The sequence below is a fragment of the Myripristis murdjan genome, chromosome 15 (genome assembly GCF_902150065.1).
Source record: "Myripristis murdjan chromosome 15, fMyrMur1.1, whole genome shotgun sequence".
NCBI lineage: Eukaryota > Metazoa > Chordata > Actinopteri > Holocentriformes > Holocentridae > Myripristis > Myripristis murdjan.
Genome location: NC_043994.1, coordinates 19,777,102 through 19,794,121, shown reverse-complemented (window position 1 = coordinate 19,794,121; position 17,020 = coordinate 19,777,102). Strand labels below are relative to the sequence as shown.

Here is a 17,020-nt window from a genome sequence, read left to right as displayed (position 1 = left end):
TTAACCCAAAGCAACTGGTGCCAGTAACTGACATTAATTGTGGAAACAAGCTGTGCTGCACTGGTGTAACTACCAGTTCTTGCCGATATTTGATGTTTTAGATCTAACGAGGCAGAGAAACCCTCAGCTCTGTTAGAAATAAAGGTCCCATTAATGGGCAAACTGCAGACTGTCAGGTTACAGCTGTGTTACATAGGAGGAAGCAGATCCAACAAGTAGTAATGTGTCATTATGATTAGCACCCTTCAAAGCAATCTCTGCAGCATAAGAACCACCATGACCTGACACTGCACAGTCCATCTTATTTCTTACTTTTGCTTGCTCTGATATGGGCTCAGTAGTTGAGTGGTACTACCCAGTTAAGAGTCCTTCATCACTGAATAAATAGGCTTGTGTGAGTGGGAATGAGACAATGTGTGAATGTCATTTTCCTTGACAACCACAGCTTAAATGACAGTGATTTTAATATGAATCTGAGTGGCTGGTGCAGACAACTGAAACAACTTGAAAAAATTACATCAGCTTTGAAATTAACCTTCACCATGGAAATGGAGGCGCACATAATGAATGACACAAAACACTGCATATAAATGCGTCTGAAAAATGAAAGATACAGAGAGATTGCCTGAACATGTTAGCTTGAGGAACAAAGAGAAATGCTTTAAGAAAAATACCCCTTTTATGAGTTTAGCAACTGATTCACATCTACTGTGTGCATATAAAGAGATATATTATCAATGCACATTTTTCCTCTGTATAGCGTTCTTTTAAACCTACAGGAAAAATTTCCACTCACAAAGAGGATTACTTTGTGTGCATGCAATGCATATGCATGGATGTTCAAGGCTTCAAACATTCTTCTCCATGTTTCATTTTATGTGGAGCAAGATAAAACCCAGTAACTTTTTTTTTTCAAACGTATGCTGTCTGTCTCCAACATGCGGATGTGTAGGATGAAAGGAGCAGCACTCTAGTGCATTAGAGATGAGATAATGACCTAAACCTAATTATTACCTTGCAGAGATCTTAGTCCCCCCCCTCCAATGAACAACACAAATTTCCACTTGTAATACTGACACTGAATTATTTCTCACCACAAAAACATTCATATAAAAGAACTGTATCACTTCTTAAATCATCCTGCAACAAAAGGATAACATATTTACAGTGTTGCTTAGCAGATGCATATTAAAAAAAAAAAAAACCCAACTGTTGGCTGTGTAGGTTAAAATATTTGTAATGGTGGAGGTGAAAACAGCATACCTACTGACTACAAGCTGACAATGAAGAGATAACAAACCATGAGATTGACAACTGTTGAACAGCAAGAAAACAAATACTTATTTTGCATGCAAAGGAAGATAATGGGTTATAACCCAAAACAAGGCACTCACTTAGTAAATTGTCTGAGCGGAGTTGGTCTATGATGCCATGATGACTGATAAAGTGATGCTCTGAACAGGTGTGAATCCACAGTAGTGAGAGTTAGAGAGGGAGCTGAACACCGCAACACCCAGTATGTTTGTATGAGTGAGTGCGACAATGGGAGCCTGTCTATTATTGGGTGGTTTTTAGCCGTTTGGGTGCCAGAGCTCAACCAAGGACAAGCTTTACTGTCACACAGTGGTGAAACGATTAAACTACATCCTGAAAATGACCAGTCTGGAGAAAGCCACCTGCCAATAACTACAGTTAAAAGGACAAACAGAAGTCATGAAACACCAGATTTGTGAGGTTTTAGATTTTTTTTTTTATCTTTATTGCCATTGTAAGTGAATAAAAGCGAACAGGTACAAAAGGTACAAGTGTGAAGTGTGAACGTGTGAACGTGTGACAAAGAACAAATTTGATTATCCTCGATGATTTCTTCTTTAATGGGTGAAAACATTAGCCATGGTAACAGATCTATGCATGCACATGAAACACATGAAACAGAAAAAAAAAACCCACAAACAGTGCGGAAGTATGTAGTCCTCAATTTGTAGATGTTAACCTGTAAGCAACTAGATTGCTCATGCAGGAATGCACTTTTTTGTCTTATCTGACTTCAACACCAGCCTGAAAGAGCAGGTCTTCTTATCCACAAGCATCTCACAGGGTTCAGGAAAGCTGATGGAACTTAAATCAGGGATCCTGAGAGAGAAGGAGAAAGAATTGATATGAACATCAGTTATAACAAATTGAAATGGCCTTCAGAAAATAAAAGATTAAACATATATTATGGCCGTAAGGTGGAACAAAGCAAGAAATCAGGAACCAAGGGGGTGAAAATCTTACATGGTACAGCAGGCCATGCCTCTGCCTGTACAGTAGCACTGGACGCAGTTTTTCACCCATTGTGAACCAAAGGGGTGCTCCTTTCCATCCTCATCCACACATCCTGCAGACATAAAGGAATAATACACTGTGTTCAGAGGAAGAGCTGATTTTAATATGGTCTGATCAAATGTGGCAGCACATAATTGGGTGTGGGTGTGTGCACAAGCGATTTCCAAAACGATTGAGTCAGTTGGCAGATATAAAGTAAATACAACAGCTGGGTGTTGCAACTAACTAGAACACACAGACAGATTAAAAATGACTCAGTGTGAACCTAATTTACTGAACCTGCAAACAGAGGAGATAACGTTCCCCTCTGCAACCCCCAACCTTATCCCAAGGACACAGTAGTGGAAATAGTGCTAGAAATAGGTACTTATGCAGGCATACTACTGTAAAAATCGACTTAAGCAAAAGTTTTTTTTTAAAAAGTAGTTCATTTAAAATGTATTCAGAGTAAAAGATACAGAGTTATTCTTTGGAAAGAATAATTCTGTTAGATGTAATCTTTTCTGAGCAATTCTGAAAAGACGAGGGCAAAAAGTTCAAACTAGATTCTCTCCACTGGAAATTACAAAATAAGAAGTTTAACATAGTAAAGTCAGATTCCTCTTCTAAAGTCTGCTGACTGACTGTGAACTACTTCTCCAAAATTTGTTAATTTATGATGGTCCCATTTCTGATGCTCACAGAGAGCCTGCACAATCTGAACTCTGTAGTGGATGGGATTTAAAAAGGTAGCTGACTGCAACACTTAAAAAATACTCAAAAATGTACAAGTGCACAAAAAGCTACTCAATCACAGCAAGATGAGTAAATGTTATTAGTTACCTCCACCCCTCACTGATTCTTGGGAATTTGGATAAATCATGTCCCACTAAGAAAAATGCTATTTCTGTTGGAAATTTACAACATTTTAATGAATAAAAAGAATCAAGGGCATAATCAGGGGGTCCTTTGCACATTTGTAAGGTTCTTTCATAGGTTTATTTTTAATTTGTTTAATTTAATGATTATATGTTGGCCCATGGCCTACAAAACCAGTAGTCCTCGGATAGGAGATAATCATTTCAACTTGATTAAAACAACAAAAAGTAATAATTTCATTGAATAATATATTTACCACATGAAAGAGTACATCATAATATGTATTAAAAACTACAAACAATGAGTTTTGAACAATATTTACTATTATTTTGTGGTTGCTCAAAATGTGTCCCACATATTCGTCACCACCGTGAGATATTTATTTAAAAAATAATAATAAAAAAACTAAAAGGTCAGTTACATTCCTGAGGATCCCTTTTCAAACCTTCAGCTCTACTGCATGCTTCAAGACCACTCAGGCTCCTGGAAGTTTGCTGTTTTCTCTTAAATCTCTTCATATTTTGGGACACTGCTACTGTCACAACCATAACATGTCAACACCGTCACTTTTCTATAAAAAATATTAGATTAGATTATGGCATAAATGTATACTTTTTAAGAAGAGGTCTGATGCAGGTAGCAACATGGGGAAAACAAGATGGCTAATGTGAACAACTCATGCTTATCATGTGAAAGAGTAGGTTTTTGTCACCACCGTCAGACGTCACCACCGTCAGGTTTTCTGTCTGACGGTGATGACTGAAGTCTGAAAAATGCTTATAACAGTGCTCAGGATTGTTATTTTTTGTACCAAATGGTTAAATAAAGTTGTTAAGCAAGAAGCCATTGACTTGAGTAGTATAAATTTTGGAAATGTATGTTGTAATGAGGCCACTGTCACCACCGTCAGAGGCAGTTATATTTGTTTTACATGAATATGCTTACAATATGTTTCTTTGGTGCTGTTGAATTATTAAAGTATTAGTCTCTTTTAATACAAAAATATGTTTTTCAATAAAAAAAAAAAAAAAAAAAAAAAACATTACGTTGACGGTGTTGACAAAAACAAAGCTGCCAAATAACTGGGAAAATGCCTATTTTATGAAAAAAATGCAAAATGAGGAGGTTGCACCGGTACATTGCTGAACAGCCAAGACCTTGGCCTATAAGGATATACCTTCAGATTTTGTAATTTAACTCACTTTTTTTTTTTCAAAATTAAAACCTGTTTTATCCAAATTCCCAAGAATCAGTGCCCTGCAAGTACATAAGTGTAAGTTAAAAAGGCTCTCTCATGCTCTGTTACCGTACTTTTCTACCACCTAGTGCAGTGGTTGGACTCACCCTTAGGTGGGTTGTTCGGATCTGTGAGCGCTAGCGGCTGGAAGAAGCAGGAAGACTCACACAGGACCACCAGCCCCAGGAGATAAACAACCACATGGAGAGAATTCTGAAAGAGAGAAAGAGAAAATATAAGACATCATGCATGTTTGTGTCCTCAGCCTCAGTCCTGATACTTTACTAAGCCCCCCTCCTAAATTAACCAACACGTTAATCCAACATATCATTTAAAAAAATATACCCATAAGCAGAGTCGAAACACTTGGCTGAATAGGGCCAGTTATGAAACTGAGTAGGAGTGGGATAAATGAAAGATAAATGAAAGGAATTTATATGATTGAGATCAGTTTCTTTAAGATTGGCAATGCTTTCATGTAATGATGTTTTTAAACCATCCTTGATCTTTATATATGGCTTTATATAAGGTTTCTTGCTTTGTATTGATTTTTCACTTTCTACTGTGTACACTTTGTGAACCGCAAACTGCATTGCGCACCATTTCTAAGGGTTGATTTCAGTGAAGATCATTTAGACTCATATGTAAAAAAAAAAAAAAAAAAAAGTAGTCAGTTGATCAACCCAATGATTAGTTATGAAATACTACTTCTGTACTAGTTCTATATCCTGAGGTCTCCTTTACTGAATCTCAAACTGAATATTAGACAATGCATCCAGATTTACTTGGGTTGTAAATCACTCTCAGGTTTAAGAACTATATGAGAACATAGTTAAAGTGCATAATTTTGTTTTAACAGGCTATTTTGAATATTCATTATTTTACCTATAATGCACCACTCCATCTGAAATACATAATTACACTCACAATTTGACTGAAAGCAAGCTGCAAAGTACCTACCATGTTGAGATGTGATGAGATGAGATGTGATGTGACCCTTGCCAACAGGAGCACGTCTGTGAAAACTCTTGGCGTGAGCCTTTATATTGATTTATCCACCCATCCGGATCTCTGTTGATAATATTAAGACTCAGACATGGACTGTATTTGTTCTAAGGTGTGGATGTATAAGACCGGTTATATAGGTCAGGTGGACAATGAAATAAAGGGCACACCTAATTTGTTCGTGACATTTTCATACAGAATATAGGTATGTTCTTTGTCAGATAAAATATAAAAGATCAGATATACAACGGGGCTGCAATGCAAATTATATTTACAATCAACTTTATTAAAGAGGTGGGGGAAAAAAATCACATTAGTGAACAAAGCAGTGAAGGAAACGGTCACTATGATATATAAAAATTGTTTTTTTTGTTGTTGTTGTTGTAAACTTTTATTGGTGCAACAAAAGGCATATATAAGTTACTTTTATTGCAAATGCACAAATTGTAAACAATTATCCTGACAATATATTGTGGATCAACAATGAGATAGTAAACAGATGAGTTTCTTATAAAAGAGCCCTGAAACTCCTCTTTGTACTACAACAGACAGTCAAAGCCCTTTCCTCCTAAAATCCTTGCGGACTATAGCTGTGCACACTGTACGGTGCCAGCAGCCATTTTTACTCCATTTCCCATTTTGTGTATCTAAATATGAGTTCATAAGCAGATGACTGCTCACCTTGTGTGTAAAATACGCAACTATAAATAACAATTGCACCACATAATGATAAATAAAGCAAATCAATAATACTGGGTTTAATTGGCAAAAGAGAACATTTATATAAAAGTCCTGTCATTTGGTTGCATTAATGCATAAATGTAGTAAGCCCTGCAGTCCCTGTGGCGATGCAATCAACCAACAAAGAGAGTTCAATTTATGAGGTAAACATCAGGGGGGTAGGGGTGGGGAGGCTTTGTGGAGTGAGTGACACTCAACTCTTAAGTAGACACAACAAAAAGTGTCTTGAACCATTAATCATTCCTTTGGTAGAAGTTTGGTCAAAAGGTATTAAGTGTCTTTTTTGCAGACAAACATCATTTCTGAACCGTCACCATAAAAACCCTGAAAAGTGACAGCAATCGAGCTAAACTGCATCACAGTGTGGTGAAGACCTTTTAGTTTATGAAATTGTAAGACCCAAACCATTAGAAAACTTGAACATTAACAAAGTGGGACATTAATAAAAACAAACCTGATAATTCAAAGGCAAATATGTCTCTGAACCCCTTTGACCCTGTAGGCAGGATATTCTGTACCAGCAGCTCTTAGGCCTCATAAAAAAACACATATAACTTTTAGTAAGCAGCGTTCATAACATATAAAATCAAAGAGGATTAGCTGACAAGGTATAGATCAACTGTTTAAACAAATTCCCCCCCAAAAAACCCAGCTGATAAACTTAGAACCGAGTCAAATGAAAAGCCCTCTCATTCACCACTCACACATCGACCTTTACAATCACTACATATTCTGTCTTTCAAAATTAATCTACCCTATCAAAGTCTTCATAAAAGCAGGTCTGCTGAAAGGCCAGTGGTACTGGTTTGGCACTGGTCCGTTCACATTGCACTCAAAGAAAGAGAACATGGGAAACCATATGCGTGCCCGCCGACTCTGCTGGTAGGCACGGGTGTTTGCTAAGGTGTGGTAGTAGAGGAACAGGCGCGTGGTGATGTAGAAGGCTATGAACACGTCGATGGAATAGTGTTCATGAGCTGCCAGGATGAAGAAGATCCCGAACAAGTTCAACACCCAGGAAATGGTGTGAATCAGGTTCCAGCTTCGTGGAGTGTCTGTGTGATTGGACAGCAGCATTAATAAATGTCTCACTTGCATATTGCAAGTTAGCATATTAAAACTCTAGATCAGGGGTCCCCAAACTTTTTTCAGTGGGGGCCACATCAACTTTCCTTTCTGTGATGGGGGGCCGGGTCAGTCTATAACAGGAAATGATATGGGCCAGGTTGACAACCAGTATTACTGTGGAGATTATAATGATCATTTGTTGCAGCTGCCTGTCATTTGGCTTTGGTGCCACCTGCTGATTTGCGAAAAATGTTTTTAAGAAAGCCTTCACATGTGTATATTTGACGTACCACAGATACCCAATTTATTTTATAGAAAATAACACAAACTGATGGTAATGTCCAGGTAAGAATGAGGTGATGTGATTTTGTAACAGGTACAGCTGAGTTAACAAAAGTGCTTTGTCTTTACAGGTAGTGAAATAATATTAATACAGAATAATTTTAAAAAACAAACAAACAAACAAACAAACAAAAAAACCCCCGGTAAAGTAGTCTTATCTAGGTGAGCTGGCTTTGTGTGTGCAAAGTAAAGACAAATCTTGTCTTTACTGGTTTTCTTGTTTCCAAAGGCCACACAGTGAAATAATATTAACACAGAATAGTGGTAAGAATCAGGTAGTTCAATTATTCTGTACATTAGTACAGAATAATTGTAACAAACAGTATCTAAGGTGATCTGATTTTCTATTTACATGACTCTTAGATGAGGTTTTTGTGCTGTGAGGATGAGGATCCTGCCTCCAGGGTGGGAGCAGTCGTTTCCCCAACCGTTTTGACATTTTGTTGTCTGACGTTATTCTGTTAACTCGCATTGGGCACGCTTGACGCTGGCTCGGTCACGAGCAAAGTCACGTCAGAATATACCATTGTGTGATCAGGTGAAGATGAGCCACTATTAGCTATAAAGAGTTCATAACTATAGTCAATTTTAATTAGAATGCCAACCTTTAAATATGTATATGTTATGATAGGAAAATGCAATTAAAAAAAAAAAAAAATGGCGATGTTGAGAGGGATTGTCTGGAATCATAAAGTGGGCCAGTCAAATTGTTTAGGCGGGCTGGGTCTGGCCCGGGGGCCGTAGTTTGGGGACCCCTGCTCTAGATAATGTAGTGAGAATTAAAACACATAACATCATTAATACTCACATTCTGTGACAAAAAAGTTGAGCATAGTGAGGACTACAGTGTGGCCGCTGAACATGTAGTCTCCACATGTGTGGACGCCGGTCAAAGTCATGCCGAAGCCACTCCAGATCGCTAGCGCCCTCTGTATCTTCCCCCAGGTATCACCATACATCTGGGGAACAAATACTCCACACATTATGGAACACAGTAATAACTCTTCATCAGTTATCATGACTGTTATGCTGACTGAAAGATAGCAAGATAATAAGACTAAGAGCATGTCTATGAGCACTACCAGCCACAGGAAATGGCAGACCTTATCTAATCTGTGAGTGCCTGTGTACTTCCCACCTTGCTAGAACACTGCAGATGCTGTCCAGGCACAGAGAGGGAGGTGACAAACATGGTGAAGCAACGAAGCAAAAACACTGTACCCATCAAAGAGCACAATCGCCTGAATAAGATGGACCTGTGAGAGACAAATAATAAAATAAACAAAAATAGCACATTGTTTTCGGTCGTTACCTGGTGTTACACTATATAGTAAGTGGAGTGCCTCCACTTTTATTATCTGAAAATCTTGTCTATCTGAAATCTTTGGGAATGAAGTTCAGGTAACATTTTCTTTTGATAGTCCCCAATAGATATGTAACAGAATGTCACTCAACATGTGAGTTAAATAACAACAAGAGAAGAATATCAGTAAGCCATTCATTATATTTCAATAGGCCTGTAAGGGGTTATTATGGATCCCACCAGAGGTCTGGCCAAGATATGCCCACCAGTGCTGGGATTGGTCATTAAATTTGTTGGCCTGTTGCTCATTTGCTAAAACAGGCTTGACATAAGCTTGACCCAACTAGAGCCTGAGCCTAAACTCTGTGGGCATAGCTTGCCCAGAAGTCTGGTGGAATTGATAATAACACAGTGGATTGCCCAACAATGTCAACCAGGTCTCAGTGTTTGTTAAAATTCAGCAAACAGATACAACAGAACAATACATGTCAATATGTTGTTGAAATATAATTTATATGGGTATAATATAATTATAGCCATATAATACATATAATTTATGTTCTATCAAAATAAAGTGTGACCAAATCATTTTTAAGAAAAAATGTAATGCTTGGCCAATAGTTAAACAAAATGACAGATAATCGAAATATGCTTTCATTTGTGCCTTGTGAAGCCCTTCATAAAGTATTAAAGTCAAAAATCAATATATCCTTCCATGCAAGCATAACCCAGGCGAGATGTGGCCTACTTATACTGTATCGGTAATGGCAGTAGCTGTAGTGGTGGGATACCTGTGTTTGTGAAGGAGCACGATCAACAGAAAGATGTAACACAGGATCAGGCCACAAGCCTCAGCCATTGCAAAAGCCCAAGGGATTCTGGGAACACTGTGTGCAAAAACATGAGTATCACAGTGCAGATTAGATACCAGCGCAGGTGAACGTGTACTTGAACCATGGAGTCTGGGCTGCTATTAAATACACAGCAGAATCTTCAAGGAGATATTTACTGATATTATGAAACTGAAGACAAGGAATATACAGTTTGTACCTGTCCAAAAATATGTCAGGCAGCGGTGGGTAAGTCCTCATGTCTGGGACACGTTCATGAACCAGGACCATGACAAATGATGTGAATCCAAACACAAACATGACATAGATGGCACTGATGACCGTCTTCCAGACCTCTGGGTCCAGCCGGCCAGCCAGGTGCTGCCTACACTTTCCGTTGGAGTGTGTATGACACAGCTGCCCTCCTGATCTATATCCTGATCTGTTACTGTCCCTCAGGCGCAGCTCAGCTCCATTACACAAGCGGTCACCTCCGTTACATCTCCCATCAACTGCATTATAGCCCCACTCGGGTCCTGCAGCCCCCAGAGTAGCAGGCAGGCAGTCTGTGGGCCTGAGTCCCAGCTCCTCCAGCTGGGCCTGGTTCTGTCTCTGGAGCCGCCGCAGGGCTAAGGCCAACCTCTTGATGTCTCCCAGCACGCTGAGGCCCAGCGGAGGGCTGCGCAGGTCAGCCTCAGTCAGAGCCAGCAGGCTGAGGCCGTCCAGGCGGTGCTGGGTACATAATAACTCCACATACTCCCCAAAGCCTTCTTCCCTCAGCCAACGGGCCACCCGCTTACAGCTCCAGGTGCTCAAATTGTCCTCTGACGATGCCATCCCACTGCAGACAGGCAGAAAGAGGAAGTGAGAGACACAGTAAATAATACAGTATAGTTACCGTCACATGTTGTGCAGTCAGGCATGCAGGCAAAATGTTACACTATGCCTAATCTGGACGTCTGCTAGAGGTAATCTGCTGAGCTGGCCTTGGTCTAAGACAGCTTGTTAGTGCACTCAGACTACATGACCTAGCTCTACATAGGCTACTTGGTGGTACTACTACATCACCTGTGTAGTAGGCTACTGACATATCATGCACTGACACAGTGATCAATGTAAAGCAGGCCTACACTTTTATATGTCCTTCCATAACTAACAGCAATTCAACCTGGCTAAGTGTAACTACCTGTACTACAGTCACAAACCTCCAAATGTGTCTAACTTTTGACTCAAAAACAAAACAACAAGTAAACTGCTCAGTAGAGTTTACCTCAATAAACAAGCAAAGGTCTATTCCACTATCATGGTGGCTGTAATGTTCCTCTCCACCAGGAGGATCCAACTACTGGTGACACACACTCCAGCCTTCTCTCTCTCTCCCTCTCTCTGCCCTTTGACCTGCTGATAAACGAACACTCAATAGTCTCTACTGATCCAAAGGTCTGCAAGCCTCAGCACATACTGCGACTGCTTACGGCTGAATGTGTATGAGCAACAGTCTACACCTTGATTTGACAATAAACCAAATATTCAGGAAAACAGGTTTTCTTATTATCAACAATCAACAGGACAAACCTAGGCTTTGAACCTTGATAGCCCTATTTTACATGATGCATAATACAGTAAATAATACAGTATAGTATTGTACTATCACATGCTGTGGAGTCAAGCACAACCTGAAATGTAAGAAAAAATACTGACAGCACTGGAACTACTACTCCTCATTAGAAAAAAAGTGATCGGCATTAGCAGGTTGGTACAAGAAGGTTATGGTAATTGGCTGGGCAAAGTTACAGACCTTCTGTAAAGAGCCTTTGGTAATTGGCAATTGCCTTTGGTTATAACCTACATCCAAGAGAAATGTAAGGTTAGCACAGTAGCTGTATGATATCTCAATAGTAGGGTTGCAACTAACGAATATTTTCACCTTTGATTAACCAGTCAAATTTTTTTTTTTTCAATAAGTCTATCAATCGTTTTGTCTTGAAAATGTCATTCTTAACATTTGTTAAACTGTACCCAGCAAATACTTGGTATCTTCTTTTGAAAAAGGATGAAAATTATTCATCAATTATGAAAATTATAACATTATTTTTTTTTGTTGAGCGACAAACAGTTTAATCGATTAATTGTCACTGTACATCTAGGAAGCCTATATTTGAGTTCTCACAGGCCTGTCAAGTCATGTGAACACTCAATGCAAATGAAACAACCTCTGAGTGGCTTGTTGCATGACAACCGGCTCTCTCTTGAGCCCATAAGCAACAGGACCATTAAGGTCACCTCCTGTCTATGTCACGTTGTGTCTGTCCCTGGTAAGCTAATGCAAATCATCCAGTGAGTCAGTAATATCAGATCTCAAGCTGCGGCCTACAAGCTCCAGCCAGTGAAACCAACCTGTGCAGCTGCTGTCTGTTTCCTCCACATGCACTCTCCAGGTAAAGAGACAGATGCTGTCGCCGGGTTCCTTGGACTGAACCTCACAATAACAGTCACAACATGCAGTTCCTCCTGCCTGGGGCTATAAGTGCCATGTCAGCTTCTCTGGCTGGGCTTACAGTGACTCACAGGACAGTGACACAGCTGTGGTGAGAGAGCCCTTCAGTCTGTGTGACAAAGAGAGAGAGACGGAGAGAGAGAGAGAGAGAATGTGACAAAGGGCTGATAGTCTATTCAACGGCTGAATGTTAGGCTACATTGTAACATCGTGCTGTACATTATTCCAACCTGATACATAAACATTAGGCAAATCCCATGCGTATATTAGACTATTATTTGGGCGTGGTAAGCATAACATATAATAATTACACTCATTTTGTAATAAAACTAATTGTCTAGACTTTATATTAAAAAAAAAAAAAAGAACAAAAACAGAACAATATGTCAAAGTCAGAAAAGTATATTAAGTGGCTTATTTTAAAATAGCTCATACACAGTTGCTGCCCTTCTTAAATGTCTTACCAAATGTCCACTGTCACTCCTCTCCAGCAGGTTGTGAGTGCCTTCTCTGTCTGCGTAGCTTGACTTCAAGCTCACAATAGTGTTGTTGCGTGACCAACATGCTTCTGACAACTAGGCAACACCAAACAGGAAGAGACGACAACAATACAGCGAGGTGAATAAAGAGCGTCACGCACCATTATCGTCCCAGGCGGACAGTGGTACAGCTCTGATCACACTGACATCTGCTGGTCAAATGAAGGAAAAACTTGGATTTGGTCAATTGGTCAACACGCTGCAATGTCGTCATCTGGCATAAGTGGACAGCACATAATATTTCCTCTGAGTTTGGTAACAGTCATCAATGTATCAGCAGTGTATTGGCATTATATCAATATTGTGGTATGAAGCTAGATATCGTTTGGGATTTGGATCCAATAAAAGAATACAGTGATGTGGCATAAGTGTTGTCTTTTTCTGGTTTTAAGGGCTGCGTTACAATAAAGGGATGCAACGTTCTCAACATGTTAGACTAGTTTAGCTGTCGTGTTACTAGCCACTGTTTTTGGTCATCATATCTGCAATGTTTTGTGTGTAAATATCTTACGAAAGCACCAGTAGTCATCCTTGCAGTATCATCATAATATCAATATCGAGATATTTTATCAAAGATATGCCAAGATTGCCAAGCCCTACATCTGGTCCATTACAGAGTCCTGTCCCTTTGCCCAACTGCACCACCTGTTTTTAACAGTCAGAGACTGCGGGAGAGGTACAGCCATAGCAACAGCTTTCAGAGTCAGAGCAAAGGCACAGGGTGGCATGATTTAGTTTAAGGTAAAGAGCAGAGTGCATGTACCATACACGTTTTGCTTAGACTTTAAAATGAGTGTCAAGAGTGCGTTTACAGCTGTTGCAAGACAAGAGACAGGAGACTCTGAACAGAGAAATGTCTGTGAGACAAAGTTAGAGGAGCAAACCAAGTGCATGTGTGAGACAGAGGATTCAGAGAGGAGCAAGTCTACGTGGGAGACCCCGTCTCTCAAAGAGTTGGAGGAGATTTTACATTCAGCTGCACGCTCCTGTCACCATGGAGATGAGGTGTGGCCGAACCTGTATCTAGGAGACATGTGGGTATTTGTGTATGTTGTTATATCCCGTGTATGAAATGCATATAAATGTGCATCTTGTTTGTTAAGTAATGTAATATGCATGCTGTCCCTGCCAGGTTCATGTCTCATGACAAGTTTGGCCTTTGGCAGCTGGGCATCACTCATGTTCTGAATGCAGCTCATGGTAAAATGTGCTGTAAGGGCAGCGATGATTTCTATGGAACCACAGTGACCTACTTTGGAGTCCCTGCCAACGACCTGCCAACATTTGACCTTTCACCTTTCTTTCACCCTGCTGCTGACTTCATTCACCAGGCCTTGACCTCAGGAGGTACTCCAAACCATCACTCACTTCACATTTTTGCAGACACAGATACAGTGCATGCATGGAAACAACTACTGCAAATTAACACAACTGCTCTCTTCCACTGAGACAGACTTGTGCTCTGCTTTCAGTCTGCATGGATATATCTGTTATGTTTTCCAGGCAAAGTGTTTGTGCACTGTGCTGTGGGCGTGAGCCGATCAGCTGCATTGGTCCTAGCCTACCTCATGATCCATCACCACCTCAGTCTTCTGTCCGCTGTTCACTCTGTGCAAAAGAAACGCTGGATTTTCCCAAACAGAGGCTTCCTGCGACAGCTAATCACTCTGGACCAAAAACTACAAGAGGAGAGAGCTCGAGGTTTGACTGAGCCATGATAAAGTGAAGTGGAGGTGGGGCTCGAACAGTGTGCTGGAGGATTCTCCCCACATTATGAATGAAACAAAACCTCCATATACAGGTCCTTCTGCGACATTTCTTATAATGTGCACTGGTGGAATGGCAGTTAATGTCTTTATTTTACACCATGCAACTGCATCGCCATTTGTACCACTTGCCCCATTATGACTCACTGGCATTATTGAATACCAGATGCTATGAATATACAATTATACTGTGTTGACCCTGCCGTTCCTCCCGTCTTTGTCATTTCCTGATGTGACCTCAGGCCAAACAGAGACTAGTTCTGTCTTTCTGTGGATCTTTGTCATCATTGACCAGAATCAGTGCAACAGCAAAGACCATGACTACATATCAAGCACGAGGGAACAAGCTGAACTGAGAGCTAATTTTGGAGCCGACCGGTATTCAACGCAACCACCTGCTCATGTCCCTCACTGTCAGACTCCACACACACACATGCACTCTGGCAGTGAGGGGAGAATTGTACACAGACAGTGGGGTGTAGCATTGAGGTCTGTCTCTCTGAGCAGGATGTCAGGGAGCGATCAGCCACAGGACCTGGTGCTCATCAAAGAGCTGGAGTTCATCTTGGATTCCTGCACACTGGAGCTCATGCCAGTGGACGAGGTTTGGCCCAACCTCTACATAGGAAACGTGTGAGTGTCTCATCTGTTTCGCACATTCTGCTGCAGGGATTAAAACAGTGAAATGACACCTTCCTTGTGCGTTCTGCACAGGGCAGCAAGATGGAGTTTAAATGTTCTGTTAAGTTGCAGGTGCAGTGAGTGCAGTCGGCTGGAATTAGTAATACTGTTTCATATATTTCCCTCTCATCCCCTGTGTGGATCTATTGGTGTGTGTGTGTGTGTGTGTGTGTGTGTGTTTAACAGGGCCATTGCACAGAACAGAAGTGCGTTACGTAAGCTTGGGATCACTCATGTCCTGAACGCAGCTCACTCCAAGCAGGGCAGCATTGGTGACCAGAGTTTTTATGGAAGTGCCTGTGTGTACTGCGGCATCCCTGCAGAGGATTCAGATCACTTTGACCTCAGTCAGTTCTTCAAACCAGCTGCTGACTTCATACACAAGGCATTGAAGAGCAAAGATGGTATTATGATGTGCACTGCTGTGGAAGTGCATCATTCTCCTTTCTAATGTTTACTTTTCCAACTTCTCATTCTGTTTCTAATTTCCTCTGCATCCTCTTTCCCCTCTCACTCTGCTGTACAGGAAAAGTGTTGGTGCACTGCATCATGGGTATGAGTCGCTCAGCCACGTTGGTCCTGGTGTACTTGATGCTGCGGCAGCGCCTCTCTCTCTCTGATGCTGTGAAGCATGTGATCCAAAAACGAGCCATTTATCCCAACCGGAACTTCCTGTCCCTCCTCCTCAAGCTTGATGCCCAGCTGGCACACAAGAGGCGGCTGTGTCCTCTCCTCTGACACTCCTCCTCTTTACTCCTCTTTTCTCCTCTCACTCAGTGTGTTACAACTCAATCCACTTGGTGTGAACCATAACTTGTAAATAATGATTTGCAGTCAAAATACATTATTATGTAGAACAGGCAGTGGAAATTATCCTCCAAGCAGTGGAGCAGAGTATTTAAATTCCATATTTATCTTCCATAGTTGTCAACATTGTTTATCTCAGAATTTTTTTTTTTTTTGTAAATACTTAAATACATTTTCATATTCAACCTATGTAATTTGCCACTGAAAATGTTCCCTGACAGTCAGTGCTGTCAAGCTTGTCTGTGAGCTTTGTACATATAGTGGCCTTATTTCCTCTCTTGTACATATCCAATAAATATACCTTTTTATGAAATTCCATGAAGATATTTTAGCTGACTTGTAGTGCCCTATGGTGGAAATAATAATGTCATGGACCATATTTTACTGAGATTTTAGACTATGCACAGCAAATTTCACACTATGGACATCTTTGAATGGTGTATTTAATGAAGTACCAGTAACTTGTCATTCTCCTAATCAAAATAACTGTTTTTTTTTTCATTTAAAACAATTGCATCTCCTTAAAATATTACCAAGAAGTATCCATCTATTTTGCGAACAGCAGGTACAGCCTTTATTTTACAGGAAACACGTACATAGACATTTGAGCAGACATTTGAGTAGAAATAGAATTTGTAGCACACAGGCAATATATGTTTTATATATGTTGCTGGGCCATAAGTTGACTGGGAGATGAACACATATGGACTACGGCCAAATTATTGCTAATATGTCACATGAAAATGACTAATTCATCATTTGACATTTCTTAGTTATAATACAATTTCAGATTACAATCACAGTTTTCCTCGCTTTGGGCATAATGTGTACTGTCAAAGAAAAAGACGAAAATGATTGTGAAGAAAAATGGTGACATTTAAACACAGAGCAGAAGAAATGTGGCGTAAAAATGACCTCTTTCCACTGGTGTGGCTGGTGTTAACTATAAGTTTTGTGCCTGTAACTGCAGTCATGAATAGAAATGGGGACAGTGTTGTATATCCACAGCAATTGTCAA

General features: G+C 40.2%; 4 protein-coding genes across 5 annotated transcripts; 2 read left to right on the top strand and 2 right to left on the bottom strand.

Annotated features, from left to right (window-relative positions):
* Positions 1-1,826: 1,826 nt before the first annotated feature.
* msmb (microseminoprotein beta) lies at positions 1,827-5,507 on the bottom strand. The gene is made up of 4 exons (XM_030070514.1): positions 5,384-5,507; positions 4,531-4,636; positions 2,278-2,380; positions 1,827-2,133 (listed from the first exon to the last, which is right to left on the bottom strand). The coding sequence occupies exons 1-4, from the start codon at positions 5,384-5,386 to the stop codon at positions 2,013-2,015; spliced, it is 333 nt and encodes a 110-aa protein (XP_029926374.1). The 5' UTR covers positions 5,387-5,507; the 3' UTR covers positions 1,827-2,012.
* Positions 5,508-5,806: 299 nt separating this feature from the next.
* Positions 5,807-12,821, bottom strand: LOC115372510 (sphingomyelin synthase-related protein 1-like). Of its 2 annotated transcripts, none has more exons than XM_030070481.1 (7): positions 12,674-12,821; positions 12,110-12,318; positions 9,933-10,553; positions 9,674-9,769; positions 8,718-8,835; positions 8,388-8,538; positions 5,807-7,224 (listed from the first exon to the last, which is right to left on the bottom strand). In XM_030070481.1, the coding sequence occupies exons 3-7, from the start codon at positions 10,547-10,549 to the stop codon at positions 6,920-6,922; spliced, it is 1,287 nt and encodes a 428-aa protein (XP_029926341.1). In that variant the 5' UTR covers positions 10,550-10,553; positions 12,110-12,318; positions 12,674-12,821; the 3' UTR covers positions 5,807-6,919. The 2 variants fall into 2 exon arrangements, with proteins under 2 accessions (XP_029926341.1, XP_029926339.1); XM_030070479.1 differs by having other exon boundaries at positions 9,933-10,555; positions 12,137-12,318.
* Positions 12,822-13,639: 818 nt separating this feature from the next.
* On the top strand, positions 13,640-14,466 carry LOC115372942 (dual specificity protein phosphatase 13-like). Its single transcript, XM_030071108.1, has 3 exons — positions 13,640-13,782; positions 13,881-14,095; positions 14,252-14,466. The coding sequence occupies exons 1-3, from the start codon at positions 13,640-13,642 to the stop codon at positions 14,464-14,466; spliced, it is 573 nt and encodes a 190-aa protein (XP_029926968.1).
* Positions 14,467-15,022: 556 nt separating this feature from the next.
* LOC115372529 (dual specificity protein phosphatase 13-like) lies at positions 15,023-15,933 on the top strand. Its single transcript, XM_030070510.1, has 3 exons — positions 15,023-15,147; positions 15,382-15,599; positions 15,722-15,933. The coding sequence occupies exons 1-3, from the start codon at positions 15,023-15,025 to the stop codon at positions 15,931-15,933; spliced, it is 555 nt and encodes a 184-aa protein (XP_029926370.1).
* Positions 15,934-17,020: the final 1,087 nt, after the last annotated feature.